Here is an 18674-nt window from a genome sequence, read left to right as displayed (position 1 = left end):
GATGATGTTTTTTAGAACAAAGACTTTAAAACACTATAAACTTTTCTATACAATGACACGAATAGGTAGCACAGGCTTGGCCAAGCTAATTGTCTATCATTCTATCAATATATTAACATGTTGCTACTGATCTATAGTGTCTACCATTTTATCGGTGGGCAGAGCAATTACAACAAAGTCACCACACCAAGGATCCATATCAGAAAAACTGTAAGCCATTTGATTGAAAAATGAGTCAGCTGCAAGCAGAGAGATTAAATTGCATTTTGAAATATCCTCTTGTTCTGTTGGGACAACTCCCATCACCACCCATGGAGAAACTTCACACTCTGCATCCCTAAATTTTAATATATTAAATTCAGGTTCACTGCACCTTCAGATGGGAGTACAACCCTAACCACAGTGACCTCCTTCAGTGAATGCACACTTTGACCAAATGCTAATGTTCAAGCACCCAACTACTGCACATCTGATAGGATTCCATACAAACATAAAATAGTAGTAGGTCTGACAAAGCCTTCCATTAGGCAAGGCACAGGAAAATATGTTCATAGGTTCATAGGTTCATACTAGGCTATCTGCCCTGGGGCAATTATAAGCCTAGCCCGATTCTGTATGGCTTACGCCACCCCTTAATTTGAGTATACTGTGCCCTTTAAGGTTTAGTTTACTGTGCCTCTGTCTAATAGTGACACAGGAGTAATCCCTGGGACAAACCTACGATCCCCCATCCACCTATCGAGATTCTTCTTGAAGAGATTCAGTGAGGTGCTCTGCCTCACATGAACTGGAATTCTATTCCAGAGCGAAGGGAGCCTCTGGGATATGAATCTGTCCCTCCAGCAAGTTCTATTTATTTCTGTGCTGAGGTTCAAGTCCCTCGAGCGTGTGGCTCTAAGGGATTTAGATTTACTGAGGTGGAGCATGTCCATTAATTCTGGATTTGACATAGCTTTGTATGTCAGGCATAGATCGCCTCGAAGTAGGCGGTATGCAACTGAGTAGAGCTGGAGTTTTTTGAACTGAGCAGCATATGGCATCTGTTTGAGACCCTTGATCCTCTTGGTGAGATACTTTTGGGGTCTTTCTAATTGCTGCAGGTGTCGGGTAAGGTACATCCCAAAAGGGGCATTGTATTCTATGATGGGCCTGATGAGGTATGAATAAAGGGCACGATTACCTCTCTTGATCTAGATGTGAAACTCTTCGTGATGAGGTGGGCTATGTAGAAGGTCTTTCTAACCACTTTGGCAATGTGGTTTTCAAAGGAGAGATTGCTATCAACTTGGGTCCCCAGGTCCCTAATAACTTTCTCTGTACTTAATGGGTTTCCGCCTATGTGGTAATTTGTGGGCACATTGTTTTGCCAAAGGGTATGACTATACATTTTTGGCATTTAGCTTTAAACCATGGCGCTGGCACCAGTTATCTGTCTCTGTGAGACCTTTTGAAGGATGTTTGTTTCAGCTGGAGAGTTGATTATGGCGCCAGTTTGCAGTCGCCTGCAAACTTGGTGAGCCATAGTCCTCCCACGTTTGCCTGTACCTCGGAAAAGTATATACCGAACAAGAATGGTCCCAGGACAGAACCCTGTGGGATGCCACTTGTGACCGGTTTCGAGTCTGACATGGCTCCAGCAACTCTCACTCTGTGGGTTCTGTCTTTGAGCCAGTTTGCAATCCATCTTGTGACATAGGGGTTTATATTTAAGCTGGATAGCTTATCTATGATGCCCGAGTGGGGTATTGTGTCAAATGCCTTTGCAAGGTCCAGATAGGCTGTGTGGACTACCTTCCCTTCATCTATGGCTTTGGTGACTGTTTCGAAGAAGTCAACCAGGTTCAAAAGGCAGGATCTGCCCTTGACAAAGCCGAACTGGGTAGGATCTAGTGTCTGTAGGTCCCCAATGTCTTTGTTTATGAGCTCCATGATGATCCTCTCCATAGCCTTGCAGACTAAGCTAGTCAGGCTTATGGGGCGATAGTTTCCAGGGTCCGTAGAGGCTCCACCTTTGTGGAGTGGGACCACTGTTGCTGTCACGCCATTCTGTGGGCACATATCCTGTAGTGAGGCTGAGATTGTATAGCTGTTTTATTTGAGGGATTAGTTCCTCTTGGAGTTCATGTAGGACACAACCTGGGACGCCATCTGGTCCCATGGAAGCAGTGTTTTTGCTTTGGAGAGGGCAGCCTTCACCTGAGCATCTGAGATGTTTGGGAGGCAGCCCTCTGCCGGGATAGATATTTGCTCTTTTGGGGGAGGGGTGGAGAAGTTTGCACTGAAGCTGTCTGCCAGGATACTGGCGATGTCTGTGGGTTCAGTGTATTTTTGTCGTTTAGAATCAACTCAGAACAAGTCTGGGAGTTGCATCCCAGGTTTCTAACATAACTGAAAAAGCCTTATGATTGTCTTTGGTGTCCTGTGCAATTTTTCTCTTGAAGCTGGCCTTGGAGGATTTTATGAGGGATCGTAATTTTTGCTAGTACTGATCAGAGATGCCTTCCCTATTAGGGATTTTGCTCTGTCATGTAGTAGCTTCCTCCTTCTGTTGTACAGTTTATTTATGGCAGGGGTCCACCAGACTGGACGCCTGCCTTTGGATGATTGGGTCTTGGTTTTGTTTGGGATAGCATGATCCATGCATTCCTGGAGATGTCCGTAGAATGCGTTTATATAGGATTCTGCAGTTTGGGCCATAGTTTCCACTGGCCCTGGGGCCTTGAAGGATTCCACTTTGGTTTTGAGAAGTGAGAAGTTAGCTTTTGAGAAGTTTTTCACTGTGGTTTTCTGGGCTGGGGGTGGGGTCGGGATGTGGACATCCAGTGAAATTAATTTATGGCCTGATCTTACCAATGAGGGATATACTTCTGGTGTGGAGGATAGAGTCCCCATGTTGGTAATGACCAGGTCTAGTATGTTGTCCCCTCTTGTGGGAGTGGTGACTAGTTGTTCCATAGCATTTGAGTTTATAATTTCCAGGAACCTTTGGGCTAAGGTGCTGGGTCTTGAGTAGTGCTCCCAGTCAATGTTTGGGTAGTTGAAGTCGCCCAATATAATGGTGTTCGGAGAGATCTTCATGTTCTCCAATGTTTTCAGGAAAGCCGAGTGGGATTCCTGACTTTGAGAGGGAGGTCTGTAGGATGCTATAAATTGAAAAGCAGTCTTGCCCACTGTTAGTTGCACATGGATGGTCTCCGATACTTGCAATGCCACTAACCTGGAGGTGTGGATATCCTTGATAAATATGGAAACTCCCCTCCTTTTGTGGTTCGGTCCGGGTTTTGGGGCCGAAAAGCATGATATGAGGTATAGCCTGGTAGTGCTGGGGTGCTCTCTGGAGCCTTGAACCAGGTTTCTGTCACTGCACAGATATCAATGTTCTCCATACTGAGGAGAGCTTTGAGTGCGTGCATCTTGAGGTTAAGACTTCTGGCGTTTAGCAGCATTACCCTTAGTTTCTTGTTCCTTGTGCTGTCTATGGGGGTGGGTTTGACTTTTGAGTCTTGCCTAAAAAAGGCACTATGGGGGTGGCAAGAGCCTTTGCCAATATCCGAAAGCCCAGTGGTGACAGGTGCAAGCCGTCCCTAGCGAAGCAACGTGGCTTGTCGAGCATGTCATCCCAGGCTGACAGGCACTGGATCCCCTTTGAATGACACCAAAATTTTAGCCAACTGTTAAAATCGATCATTTTGTCTTTGCACTGTGGCATCATTCTAGGTGAGGGTAAGATGCTGCTCAAGGTCAGGGTCATACCAGCCTGGGCTACATGATTAGAGAGCTCCTCTATGTCTCTTTTCATGTACAGATTCTTCACATGGTTATTATTACAGAATACAATTTACATCTATGAATCCCTTTTCAGTAAAACACCGACAAAACTATTCAGACAAAGGGGGTCATCGCTGACATTTTTGTTCCCTACACTTTCCATACAGAAGATGAACACATCCATATATGGATCTACTTTGATCCAGCAAATGTAAGTTTGACCGAAACGTAAATTCACGAACTCACTTACACGAGAGTGCATTTTTTCGAAAATGCACTTTCGTGTAAAACCTAAACCTAAAAAAAAAAAAAAAACATACTAAACACAATTATGCAAGGCAAGCCCCCCTGCACCCCCTACTTTAATATTCTCACTCCGAGATCGCACTACAGTTGGGAAATGGAATATTCCCTTATCCACTCTGTACCACGATCTCAGCAACTAAACTAACATGCAAACTGCATGTTTTTATTTCATTTCTCTCTCTCTTTCTTAATTATGTTCTTACACGAAAGTGCATTTTCGAAAAAATGCACTTTTGCGTAACTGACTTCGTGAATTTACGTTTCGATGAAATGTAAATTCGCTGGATCAAATGGGATCCCCTTATATATACAACTCTGAGATCACACAGCCTAATAATCAGTTAAAATGGTGCTGGAGATCATAGAAAGTGTGTTTTTTTCCTGAAAAGCAATTCACAGACATAAAGAAACGTCATTAGAGCAATGAGAATAATGAGACATCATACAATAAGGAGAGACAAACTAACTGCACAACCAGGCTTTCTATGCATTGTGCAGTGGTTTCTATCATGTTCTTTTGCACATCACATACTAAAGTATATTATAACAGAAATATAATGTTATAACAATACAATATGCAAATAATCACTTACAGCTTTCCAAATCCAGCATGCATTCCTGTTCATCCATTGGATACTTTGTGAGGTCCATGTCACAGGCCACTGTTGATGTGATCCTACAAAATAAGATTCATGATTAGTGACAAGATTTTTAGGTATGATCTGAAAGTACTTCCTGACTGGAGGTAACACGTCTTTGTGGGTAAATTAAAATTACACTGTAACATACCTCTCAACCTCTTAGCATAAGAAATCTGGACAAAGCCATAAATAATGGGGGGGGGGGGACAAAGGATCAGAAATAAGGACACTTTTTTAAATGGTGTTTTCATGTCACTCAGCAAAACGACTGAACAGTTTCACATTTCTGTTTACCTTTGCTTGTCACACATGTACATGCCTGCAGACACACAGACACATGCAGTAGTACAGCTAGGGTGGAATAAAGGGGGCAGCAGCCCTGGGCACAAACTGTTAGGGTCATGATCAGCGATCAGTTTAATACTAGTATTTGTATGCTGGTATTACATTTGTGCCAAATCTGAAGTGTCAGGTATAAACTTTAACAGCTGCTACAGTTTAAAAGACACAAAAAGCCTCTTTCTTTGCTCCACGTCTAAAGCGCTTTTTTGGTTCTCAACTTAAAGTTGAGGGTGAGGGTATCGAACCACTATCTAAACCTCTGTTCACAGACAAAAACACATACACAACATACACATATATTTTAGAGAGTTTACTGCTGAAAGATGTAATAGTTACTTTAGTCATGTAGTGTAATTAAACTACCTTCCCACATAACTGATGAAACTGTACTTATGTTGTATAAATGCAGTGCTTTAAATTGTTTGCTCTCTTGATACTCACAATAGCCTACTGTTCAGTAGTGATTCTTTTCAAGATGACCCTGGAGCACTAACTGGTTAAGTGACTTGCTCTGGGAATCACACATTTTGCATGTGTAGACTGAGGGAATCAAACCTAGGGACTATATGATGAATTTGTTAGGAACTTGTAATTTTAGTTTTCTCTAATAAACTGCCAAGTACCCATTAGATATCTAGATCTTAACAAGACTTTAAAAAATATTTACTGATGTATAAAAAACAACACAAAGTTTAGAAAAGCTTGCTCCAGAATTAATTCTTATTATGTGGGTCACACAAAGCAGACAATTAAAATTATAAATACTTGTAAAACAATACATAAGAAAATTAACATCAGTCTGACACCAATATTAACAACTTGCTGCCAATGAGCAATTCAGAACTTATCAGGAAATGAATAAAATGATTACTGCATTCATAGAAAATATGTTCAAGGAACCCATGGCACATACTTCTGAATCTCTTATCTTCACAGCTACTGATTAAGTAATGAGGCATAATGCAACAAGAGTTATCGTCTTTCCATAAAACCTTATGTGGTGATGCCCCCACTGTGATAGTGATTGCCATGGTATGCACTCAAATAATCTGATTCTAGCAGGTTACAAATCATGTATAATCCACATAATGCACTGAAGTTATTGTGATTATCTGATAGTCATTTACAAGACTTGTATTATTGCTCATTTTGTAAAATACACTTCGTAACAGTACTTTTTTATATTTATTGCAAAGGCACACTATTATACCTTATATTAGCAAACTAAATTATGACAATGCACAGGAAAACATCTACCACATTATTTAGCAGATAGAAAAGCAATTATTAGATTATTTTGCATCTATCATTTTTATTTCACTATTATTATTGCACAGAACTCAGAAATCTCTGCATAGTATTACATAGACTACTCACTTTGATCCAAAGAAAGGGAGATAAAATACTTTACAGATTTACATAAAACCTGATGCAGTTTCAGCAGGATAGCTTGGATAGCTCTCATCCTATGATATAACTTGCTAGCCCACACTGGGGATATAGTACATTGCTAAATACTACAGATCGCTCAGATGTCACTACTGTCCTGCTTAAATTTGTACTTGCTTTCTAGTTATCAACCTCCATTTGTTCTTTTTTGGCATGCTCCATAGCTATGCTATATGACACTTACAAACCTGTGATCTGATTATGTGATTTTTGATTTGCGTAGTATTGTTCTACACCATGTGTGATAGGTTCATAGGTTCATACTAGGCTATCTGCCCTAGGGCATTTATAAGCCTAGCCAGAATGTGTTTGGCTTTCGCCACCCATTTTAAATTAATTTTGCTATGCCTTTTTTTGAGGTTAGTATACTGTGCCTCTGTCTAACAGTGACACAGAAGTGATAGCCGGGGTAAACCTACGATCTCCCATCCACTCATCAAGATTCCTCTTGAAGAGAGTCAATGTGGGACTCTGCCTAACCTGGACTGGGATTTTATTCCAGAGTGAAGGGAGCCTCTGGGTTATGAATCTGTTCCTCCAGCATGTCCTATTTATTTCAGTGCTGAGGTTCAAGTCTCTCGAGCGTAGCTCGATGGGATTTGGATTTTCTGAGGTGCAGCATGTCCATTAATTCCGGGTTGGACATGGCTTTATATGTCAGGCACAGATCGCCTCTGAGCAGGCGGTATGCCACTGAGTAGAGCTGGAGTTTCTTTAACCGGCAGCATATGGCATCTGTTTGAGCCCTTTGATCCTCTTGGTGAGGTACTTTTGGGGTCTTTCCAGTTGCTGCAGGTGTCTGGTAAGGTACATCCCAAAAGGGGCATGTACTCAATTATGGGCCTGATGAGGGATGAGTAAAGAGGCACGATGACCTCCCCTGATCTAGATGTGAATCCCTTCATGATTAGGTGGGCTATATAAAATGTTTTTCTAACCACTTTGGCCACGTGGTTGTCAAATGAGAGATTGCTATCAACTTGGGTCTCCAGGTCCCTAATGACTTCTTCTGTACTTAATGGATTACCACCTATGTGGTAATTTGTGGCACTTTGTTTTGCCAAAGGGATGACTATACACTTTTGGCGTTTAGCTTGAGGCCATGGCTCTGGCACCAGTTGTCTGTTTCTATGAGGCCCTTTTGGAGGATGCTTGTGTCGGCTGGAGAGTTGATTATGGTGCCCAGTTTGCAGTCATCTGCGAACTTGGTCAGCCACAGTCCTTCCGTGTTGGCCTGTACCGCCGAGAAATATATACCGAACAAGAGAGGTCCCAGGACTGAGCCTTGTGGGACGCCACTTTTAACTGGTTTGGAGTCTGACATGGCTCCAGCAATTCTAACCATGTGGGTTCTGTCCTTGAGTCAGTTTGCAACCCATCTAGTGACATAGGGGTTTATATTTAAGCTGGTGAGCTTATTTATAATGCCCGAGTGGGGTATTGTATCGAAGGCTTTTGCGAGGTCCAGGTAGGCTGTGTGGACCACCTTCCCCTTGTCAATGGCCTTGGTGACTGTTTCAAAGAAATCGACCAGGTTTAAGAGGCAGGATCTGCCCTTAACAAAGCCATACTGGGTAGGATCCAGTGTCTGTAGGTCCCCAATATCTTTATTTATGAGGTCCATGATGATCCTTTCCATAGCTTGGCAGACCAAGCTAGTCAGGCTTATGGGGCGATAGTTTCCAGGATCCGTTGAGGCACCACCTTTGCGGAGAGGGACCACTGTTGCTGTATGCCACTCTTTGGGTACATATCCTGTAGTAAGGCTAAGATTGAACAGTAGTTTTATGTTTGGGTTTAGCTCTTCTTGGAGTTCATGTAGGACAGCCCGGGACACCATCTGGTCCCATTGATGCTGTGTTTTTTGCTTTGGAGAGGGCGGCTCTTACCTGAGCATCTGAGATGTCAGGGGCGCAGCACTCTGTTGGGATAGATATTTGCCCTTTTGGTGGGGAGAGGGGGGAGAAGTTTGCACTGAACTTGTCAGCTAGGATGTTGGCAATGTCTGTGGGCTCGGTGTATTTTTTGTCATTTTGGACTAATTCTGAGTATATCTGGGAATTCCCACCCAGGTTCCTAACATAACTAAAGAAAGCCTTGTGATTATCCTTAGTGTCCTGTGCAATTTTTCTCTTGAAGCTGGCCTTAGACGATTTTATGAGTGCCCGTAGTTTTTTGCTAATACTGATCAGAGATGCCTTCCCTTTTTGGGATTTTGCTCTATCATGTAGTAGCTTCCTCCTTCTATTGTATAGTTTGTTTATGGCTGGGGTCCACCAGACAGGACGCCTGCCTTTGGAGGATTGGGTCTTGGTTTTATTTGGGATTGCATGATCCATGCATTCCTGAAGGTGTTCATAGAATGCGTTTATAAAGGATTCTGCGGTCTGGGCCGTATTTTCCACAGGCCCGGGGGCTTTGAAGGATTTCGCCTCGGTTTTGAGGCGTGTGAAATTTGCTTTAGAGAAGTTTTTCACTGTGGTTTTCTGGGCAGGGGGTGGGGTTGGGATGTGAATATCCAGTGAGATTAGTTTATGGTCTGATCTTACCAGTGATAACATTCAAATGATTCCACTAACATTAATCTACACATGATAACAAAATATGTACTACCAAACTGAAACACGGTATTGTGTATTGTCTTTTTGGTGCCCTTTAGAACTCTATAGTGACTGAAATGGTCACTTATCTGGTTAATAAATAAATAAATAAATAATAGTCGTCTGACTGCTTCTTATTTATGTCTATTAAACTTAATATGGCATCCCTGAAATATGGTTTATCTACGAGTGATCAAAGTACTCTCATTTGACTGACTAGTTTCCGAAAGATGAATATTGAAAACTGGTCAAAAACCCTAAGAAACACAAAAAGTGTATTTTTTTTTACAAGGGAGCAAACCAGGCTCAATGCCCCCCCCCCCCCCATTCTTCTAAACTATATCAATAACTTCACAGTTGCATCACAGTGGAGTAAAGTGAAAAATATGCAAAAAGTGCTCCCGGATCACACACAGTACAACATATTGTGATGATACCCACCACAATATTACATTTTCAAATTGAAGCTACTTCTGTATCAGTGCTGTGATGATGTATAAGTATATCGTGAAATACACAATGTCCTAATTAAAATTAAATGTACCTACCTTGGCATTAGTCACATGCTTGTTATTTATTCATTTGTTCAATTATCTGCTCAATCAAATTCAGGGTCCCAGGGAAGCTACAGCCTACCTGGTAGCTGTTGGGCAGTTACCGCAGAGGATAAAGGCTATAGTCTGGTAATGAGCTTCATCATGAAGTCCATGGTTTTATTCCTGCAACTTCCATTAGCCTACTATGTAACTCAGAGCAAACAGTTCCCTTGTCACCAAAGAAAAGAGACCTGTGCCTAAGCAAATGTATATTATAGGTACTCAGGTGGCACAGTGCAAATCAACTAATCCTAGCCAGGATGCCAATCTATCACAGGATGAATGTACCCTCACTCAAACCCACAGGCAAACTGAAGGACTGCCAGTATATTATAGCATGTATTTGGGATCCAAAAGGAAACAAAAATACACAGAAAAAAAAAAAAAAATAAAACAGACAGAGGGAGGACATGCAGACTCCACACAAAATTCACCATGCCCATGAGGTGAATAAAAGATGATGTCCTTACCTTCACTGCTGCAGTATTCTTAACAGATGTGATTCCCTACCATGGAAGCTCGAATGTCCACCCATTCTAACAAACACTACTTGTTGCTTTTAAAAGGTACACCGAATGTTACCCAAACACTCTTTGCATAGTGTAGGGCATAAAGATAACATTCAGCCCTACCATAATCAGAACCTCGTTGCTGCCAGTCTGAATGTATCTTTTTAGTGTCAGTCTGTTTACCTGTGTCCATTTTCTGCCAGTTGAACACATTTTCATCCTCCAGTGACAACCTATGAGTGTTTGCTGACTTTTATTGCAGTTGCACATAAGTGCCCCATTGGGGATTTTCTTTTTCTTACTTTTTTTGTGCTCCCTTAAGGTTAATGTCATCCAGGAAGGGTAAATGCCAGTGTGGGGGACAAATTCCCCACAGAGACCACCATGATAATTGTCTTTTTTGTCTAGGAGCTTCTCATGACTATACTTCTTGTTTTATTTGTCAGGCGTCCATTCTGAAAACCCTTCTCAGTAGATTTTCTTCCCTTTCCTTGTATCTTGAGAACCAGCAACTTAAACTTCTCATTAAAGATACATTGGAAGGAATCTCCTGCCCTAAGGGTCAGCTATTAGAGAAGAAGAAGAATATGAAAAATGTACAACCAGAATCTTCTGCTGTCCAGCCTCTGCCAGGTGTTTCTCCCAATGTAGTTACAAACCCGGAGGTTCCCCTGGCTGTGTTGTTGGGTTTCTCTGCCACGACCGTGTAGGAGGCCAGTGAGGGTCCAGTTGGCAGCACATCCGAAGAAGCTTTGCAGGCATCCATCTCAGATGTTCAGGGGGAACAACAGCTGATTTTTTCCAAGGGCTCTAGGGGAGTTCTTCAGTTTTTGGTTGGGGAAGAAGTTCCTACTATGGTTCTTGACTGCTGTCCTGGGTAACATGTTTCTACTGCTACTAGGTATCCAAAAGTGAGTGGCAGGCCTTCACTCAGGGGCTGTTTTCTGATTTAATGTCCTTAAAGCCTCCTCAAGGGGTTTTGGTTCCTGCTCCTCCTTGGTCCTCTACTCCCCTTAAAAGGCCTAGAGAACAGGATTCTTCTGAGGATGAGTCAGATTTGGATAATGAACCCCTGACTTATTCTACTCAAATTCCTTCTCCTTTAGACTATGGGTCAGAGGAGGAGGAATCTATTAGTCCAGATTTTCTTTTTGAGGAAATTTCCTTTGGGGACACACTCTCTAGGATGATGGATTTTTTTTAAGTGGGATTGCACTCAGGTCTCTGATTCCATAAGCGGTACTATGAGCTGCTGCACTTGGAATCCCCTAAACCTGCAGCTATTCCTCCTGTTTTGGCTGCTTTGCTGAACGCTTTTTCCAATGCCTCTCGCACTTCTGATTCTCTGCCCCTGCTCCCAAAAAGCCTGACAGGTTTTATAGGGTTCCTGAGGATTGTTTTCCTGTATAAATGTCCTGCTGCTGATCCCTCTGTCGTGTCTGCAGCCTCTGAGAAGCCATCTCAGTTCCTTCCTTTGCCCAAGTGATCGCCTTCTGACAAGGACAGCAGAACTAATTAGCTACAACCTGGTTTCTCCTTGCTTGTTGATGTATCACATGACTGTGGTACTGTCTGTAACAACCTGCAGAGGGGCTGAGGACCAAAGATGATTCAGAGAGTTGAGTGCCTTGATCAGGGCAATCATCTATTTTACATTTATATGCTTGCTTCTGTCATTGGTGCACCTCACACTTTGCACTTTTACCCCTCCTGAAACTTCTCTTCTGACAAACTCCAGCACTGTGATTTAAAAACACAAAATGTGTCGGTGCTGGGAAAAAAGACACTTCAAATACCACTGTATCTTTCTCATATAGAGTCTTGCCAGGGTATCATACTCTGCTCAAGCTGCCTGACAGTTTTGGAGCATGGAAGGTGCCTTGAAGCTTTGGAAGCCTGCTGGCTGTTAAATCTTCCATAGAAGCCATGAGATCCAAAATCCTGAGGTATTTCCTTGCAGTGACCAATGTCTGAGTGGAAAACCCTAAAAACAGATCTAGATATAGATCTATTTTTCCTGTGAAAGAAAAGTAGTGAACTGTGGTGTCTAGTAGGCATCCCAGAAACAATTCTGTAAGAAGGATTCAAGAAAGACTTTTGAATGTTCTCTTGGAATCCCAGTTCATGTAAGAGATCTCTCACTCACGAGAGAAATAACTGACACTTTGAAAAAGACTCCGCAAGGATAAGCAAGTTGTCTAAATATGGCAAAATGTGGATACCATGTAGTCTGCAATGAGCTATAACTGGAGCTAGACACTTTGAGAACAATCTTGGTGCAGCAGATAGTCCAAAAAGTAAGTCACAAAACTTATAATTTATTCCAAACACACAAAACCATAAGAAATGCCTGAAATCTGGATGAACAGAGAACCCATTTGTCTGAAGCTATCTGTTGACAAAGAGAAAATGTGGACATTCAGGCATTTTGAAAGATAAAAAGTACAGTTTTGTACCTACCATAAATGTAGATGTTCGAGGGCTATTACAGCTGCAGTAGTTACATATGGGTTTTCAGCCGGCAGGCGGTCCCTCGGTCGGCCGAATTCCAAAGTCTTGGTCCGGCGTCGGTTGTTGTCGCGTACTCTTCTGACGTCAGGAAGGCTAGAGTATAAAAGACACAGCCGACGCCATCTTCTTCAGTCTTTCTTGCCCCAGATGTCAGGTGCCCCCAAAAGGAAGGCAATACATAAATTAGTGTAATACACAAATGTAAGCAAATAAAACATAGTAGGATAACCCAGTCAGCAGGTATGAATAGGTATTCAAACCCCAAGGTCTTACCAAGAGGGAAGGAGGGTGGGAAACCTGTACTGCAGCTGTAATAGCCCTCGAACATCTACATTTATGGTAGGTACAAAACTGTACTATGTTCATCGTGCATTACAGCTGCAGTAGTTACATATGGGTAGAATCCCAAAGCTATGTATAGGGTGGTAGGTACTATCTGGAACTGGGTTGAGCTAGAATGCCCTGCAAAACTGCAGTGGCAAAGCCTGCTCTAGTTCTGGAGTATAAAGGCAGATGGTAATGCTTTGTGAAAGTATGTACAGAACTCCAAGTGGCTGCCTCCAAGATCTCTTTAGTAGGCACTCCTCTGAGGAAGGCTGTAGAGGTGGCTGTGGCCCTAGTGGAGTGAGATCTGATACCAGTAGGTACGAGCTTTCCATGATGGGAATAACAAAAGCGTATGCAGTGACCAATCCACTTGGAAATGGTCTGTTTAGTTACAGGTTTCCCTTGACCCCCCACAGCATAGGAAACTAGGAGTTGATCTGATTTTCTAAATGACTTGGTTCTGTCCAAGTAGTAACGTAGCTGCCTATGGATATCTAAAGAATGAAGCAGCCTTTCCCTTTGTTTTGAGGATTAGAGTAGAAGGTAGGAAGGTGGATGGCCTGGTTTAGGGCTACCCTAGATACTACTTTAGGCATAAAGGAGGGGTTAGTACGCAGGGAAACCCTGTCCTGATGGAATATTAGGAATGGCTGCACCGCCATGAGGGCCTGTAACTCAGAAACCCTACGAGCTGAAGTGATGGCCAGTAGAAAAGCTGTTTTCCAGGACAAATATTGTAATTCTGCTGAAGCAGCTGGTTCAAAAGGAGGCAATGTCAATTTTTCCAGTACATAGTTAAGGTCCCAAGCTGGTACTGGTTGTTTCCTTGGAGGCCTTATGTTCTTAGCCCCTCTGAGGAACTGTCGCAGTAGAGGGTGTGAGAATAAAGGAGGATCCATGTTGAATTCTGCAGATATTGCTGAGGCATGTATCTTGATTGAGGAAAAGGAAAGTCCCTTGTTCAAAAGTTCAGTTAGGTACTGTAACATCTGAGGCAGGTTTAATTTTCTAGGATCCTGTCCTCTTTCTTAATTCCAACAGCAAAACCGCTTCCATTTTGCGGAGTAAGCTTTTCTTGTAGATGGTCTTCTAGCCTCCAAAATGACATCCTGCACTTCTTTGGAGAGTAGTGCCTGATGTGAAGTTAAGGGATTTTCCATGCAGCTAGACTGAGAGTTTTCAGCTGACTGTGAAGAGTTTTGAAATTGTTCTGCGTCAGCAGTAGAGGTGTTAGAGGCAGGGGCCACGGAGGAGTGTGTGTTAGGTTCCTCAATAGTGGATACCAATGTTGTCTCGGCCAATCTGGAGCAATCAGTATCATCCTTGGCTTGTCTGTTCTTGCTTTCAGAAGCACCTTGGGCAGCAGAGGTAGTGGTGGGAATGCATAAACTGACCAAGTTGTCCATGTGAATGAAAGGCGTCCACTTTCCAAGCCTTTGGGTGGAAGGTCCTTGAGCAAAACTTTTTAATTGATGATTTTTGTGGGAGGCAAAAAGGTCTATGTCTGGCCTTCCCCATGCTTGGACAATCTCTGTGAATACGTCTGGATGTAGCCTCCATTCGTGAGGGTCTGTCATATGCCTGCTCAGAGTGTCTGCCAGTGTGTTTTCCATTCCTGGTAGGTACTGAGCCTGGAGTTCTATTTGTCTTTCCAGAGCTAGATTCCAAAGAGTCATGGTTAATCTGCACAAGGGATATGAATGAGTCCCTCCTTGTTTGTTTATGTACCACATTACTGTGGTGTTGTCTGTTCTTATGAGCAGCTGTCCTGGATGCAGGAATTCTCTGAAAGCTGAAAATGCCTTTATTACTGCCAGCATTTCTTTTTGATTGATGTGAAGGTGCTTTTCTGTTTTGTGCCATCTGCCCTGAATGCACCTGTCCTTCATGTGCGCCCCCCAGGCGTAATCTGAGGCGTCTGTGGTTATGACTTGTATAGCTTGAGGCTTGCAGAATGGGAGGCCTTTGTTTACTTTGCATGCTTGAGCCCACCATATGAATTCCTTTTGTAGGCAGGGAATTATTGGAATCTCCACTTCTAAGCTGTGACTGTGTTGAGACCATAGATTTTTTAGGTACCATTGAAGTTTCCTCGTGTGCAGCTTTGCACATGGGATTAGAAGAATGCAAGATGCCATGAATCCCAGAGCCTGCAGGATTTTCCTTGCAGTAAGCCTGGTACTTTTTGCAAGCATTTTGAAGTAGTGAGATAGTTGCCCTTGTTTGTCTGTTGTTAGGTAAGCCATCTGAGTGTTTGTGTCCAAGTTGGCACCCAGGAAGGTAATTTTCTGAGAGGGTGTTAGTTTTGATTTCTCCTTGTTGATGGTGTATCCCAGAGAAAGCAGTAAACGTGTCACATATGCCAGATGTTTGAGAAGTACGAGTTTGCTGTCCGCTTGGATCAGGCAGTCGTCCAGATAAGGGTAAATTTGTATCCCTTGAAGTCTGCAGTATGCAATCACTGATGCCAGGCACTTGGTGAATACTCTGGGCGCAGTAGATAAGCCAAAGGGCAATGCAGAGAATTGATAGTGTTTTGAACCTGCAAGAAATCTGAGGTATCTTCTGCAACTTTGTCTGATTGGGACATGCAGGTATGCCTCCTTGAGGTCCAATGTTACCAGCCAAAACCCCTTGCCCAGCATGGGAAGGAGTTGCTGTAGTGTGAGCATCTTGAATTTTGGCACTAGAAGAAATGTGTTGAGAATGGATAAGTCCAGAATGGGTCTCCAGTCGCTTCCTTTTCTTGGCACCAGAAAAAGCCTTGAATAAAAACCTAGTGCTTTTTGGTGCGTAGGTACCTTTTGTATAGCCCCCATGTTTAGGAGCTTTGCAATTTGTAGTTGTGCCTCTACCCTTTGATTTTGTGGTAGGTTTGGCATGCCTCTCATTTTTGGAAGAGTGTGGAAATGAAATTTGTAGCCTCTGTTTATTATGTCCAGAATCCATTTGTCTGTTGTGACAATATGCCAATTTTTTGCAAATAGTGCCAGTTTTCCTCCCAAAGGTGCTGCCAGTTGAATTCTGCTTGGCATGGAAATGAGGGAGTCATTGAGTTTGCTTTCTGTACTGCTGTGCACTGTCGTCACCACTTCTTGGTGTAGGTGATTGCCATTGTCTGCCTCTGTAGGATCCTTGGGTTTGTCCTCTGCCCCTTCCGCGTCTGTATCTGCCCCTTTGGGCTTTGTCAGTCGTTGGAAAGGACCAGTTTTTTGATGGCCAATTCCTGCTGAACCTTGGTGGCTGAACCTGTAAGAAAGCTTTGACAGTCTGCATAGATTTTGCCTTTTCTTCCATTTTACGTAAAATATCCTCAGCATTACCACCAAAAAGAACATCCTTATGTAATGGTGCATCTAGAATTTTTGCTTTCACTTGATCTGGAAGATTTTGTTCCCTTAGCCATGCATGTCTGTGAATGACTGCTCCAGTGGCGGCTGATCTGCTGGAGGCCTCTAGTGCATCATAACCACATTGTAAGGTGTGCTTGCCCACTTGCTCAGCACTATGCATCATATCCTGCAACTCTTTTAAATCTGGTTGTTCAGGTTGTGACATTTTTGTTTTTAATTGTGATAACAGAAATTGCTGATATTTAATCATATGAAACTGGCAGTTTAAGGCCCTCATGGCAAGGGTGGCCGAGGTGTAAACTTTTTTTCCCCACCTTTCTAGAGATCTAGATTCCCTTTCCGAAGGTAGTGGGTTCTTGGCCGTGGAAGCCTTAATTCCTTTAGGGCCTTGAGAAATGGTTTCAGGATCTGCATTATGGCCTTTATAGAGGAACTGATGAGAATTAGGAACTCTGTAATACCTATCCGGCTTAACTGGTGCAGGAGGCAGAGAATCAGGATTTAAACAGGCCTCCGAGTATACATCATCTAAAACCTCCAAAACAGGAGGAATAGCCAGGGGCCTATGCTGAGGTAACCAGAGGAATTCCCTGAGCCTTTTCTTGGAATCAGAAAAATCTTGGCCTTCCCAATGGAAGTGCTCTCTCAAGGAGTGTAAAGTTTCCCCAAAGGAAAAATCCTCAGGGGGAGATACAGAAGGAATGGACTGCTCTGCATCCGAATCCTCAAAAGGAGAATAAGACTGTTCTTCAGCATCAGAATGTTCTGATAAAATGGAATCTTGGTCAGAAGGAGGAGAATCCTCCTCTACTCTGGGTCTCTTGTCAGGAGGGGCCTGTGAGCCTCTAATAAGAGTGATCAGGTCTTCAGCCATTTTAAGCATGTGCTTCTTAGGCGTGGGCCCAGGTCTTGGGCCTTGTGAGGCAGGCCTAGAAAGTTGCTTGGCTGATTTTGCTTTTGTAAAGGCCTTGATGGAGAAGGAAGATGAAGGCCTAAATACACCATGACTGAATGTTGATCTATCCACATTGGTGGGTTCGACATGAACAGGTGCTTCGGTAGTAGTTTGGGAAAGGACCGAAGAACCAGCGGTCTCAGGTACAGAAGACCCCGCCGAGGGAGTGTCGTCGGTAGTCAGGGACTGCAAAGGCGTCTCACTGAGAACCGGCCCACGTGGAGCTTGTTTCGGCGTGGTGTCGGTGGAGACCGCAGTTCTCGACTGACGGTCCTTTTCTTTGCGTTTTCTGGACATAGCGGTAGTCGGAGTATCCGACGACATTTTATAATTAAACGCTTTGCCAAAATAGTGTTGGGCGAACTCCGCCCGACGCTTGATAGTGCGTTTATTGAAGGTAGCACAAAAGCGGCAGCCCGAGACGTCGTGGTCTGGGCCCAAACAAGGTATGCAAAGGGAATGGAAATCCTTATGCGGTATTTGCTTCCCACAAGAAATACAATTATTAACTTTTTCTGACATCGGTCTGAGGCAAGAAAAGGTTCCCCAACGGGGTACTTAGCTTTAATGAAGACTTCGGTTCCGAAATTCTTTCGTAATTCAGGAGCTGGCCGACCGGCACTTGCGAACTGCTTCTGCTTCGGGCACCGCGCGGCAAAAAAGACTGGAGAAGATGGCGTCGGCTGTGTCTTTTATACTCTAGCCTTCCTGACGTCAGAAGAGTACGCGACAACAACCGACGCCGGACCAAGACTTTGGAATTCGGCCGACCGAGGGACCGCCTGCCGGCTGAAAACCCATATGTAACTACTGCAGCTGTAATGCACGATGAACATCAGGGTGCCACAGTGGAGGGACAATCATTATGTGTAATTGCACTATCCTTGGTTTTCGGAGTTTCCAGAATTCTTCCTGGAACCCCCTTGTCATTTCTTGCTAAACATCTGTTTACCTGCATTTTTTGAGACTGTTTATTTTGTTTCTTATCAAAACTGGATAAGGAGTTAAGAGAACCCTTGGAAAATGTGCAAAATTCACCAACGTAACAGGTACAAGCAAGCAAAATCAGAGGGTAATGCTACTCAATGCTAGAAGTCTAAACCTCAAAATGCACACACTCGAGGCACTCCTTAAAATGGAGAACATTGACATCTGTGCAGTGACAGAAACCTAGTTCAAAGCTCCAGAAAGCACCCCTGCATTACCAGGCTATAATTCATACCACACCTTTCGGCCACCAAACCCGGACCGAAACACTAAAGGTGGAGGAGTGTCCATATTCATTAAGGATATCCACACCTCCAGGCTAGTTGCTCA

General features: G+C 43.3%; 1 protein-coding gene across 2 annotated transcripts in view; it reads right to left on the bottom strand.

Annotated features, from left to right (window-relative positions):
- Nucleotides 1-18674, bottom strand: part of GABRD (gamma-aminobutyric acid type A receptor subunit delta) — a 583111-nt gene that overhangs the window by 75028 nt on the left and 489409 nt on the right. For both annotated transcript variants that reach the window (XM_044062946.1, XM_044062945.1), the window contains exon 5: nucleotides 4668-4750. In XM_044062946.1, the coding sequence (XP_043918881.1) occupies nucleotides 4668-4750 (83 nt within the window). The remainder of the gene's footprint in view (nucleotides 1-4667; nucleotides 4751-18674) is intronic.

Source organism: Protopterus annectens, chromosome 2.part1 (assembly GCF_019279795.1).
Source record: "Protopterus annectens isolate FY-2018-M chromosome 2.part1, PAN1.0, whole genome shotgun sequence".
Lineage (NCBI taxonomy): Eukaryota > Metazoa > Chordata > Ceratodontiformes > Protopteridae > Protopterus > Protopterus annectens.
This window is presented reverse-complemented; position numbering and strand designations above follow the sequence as displayed.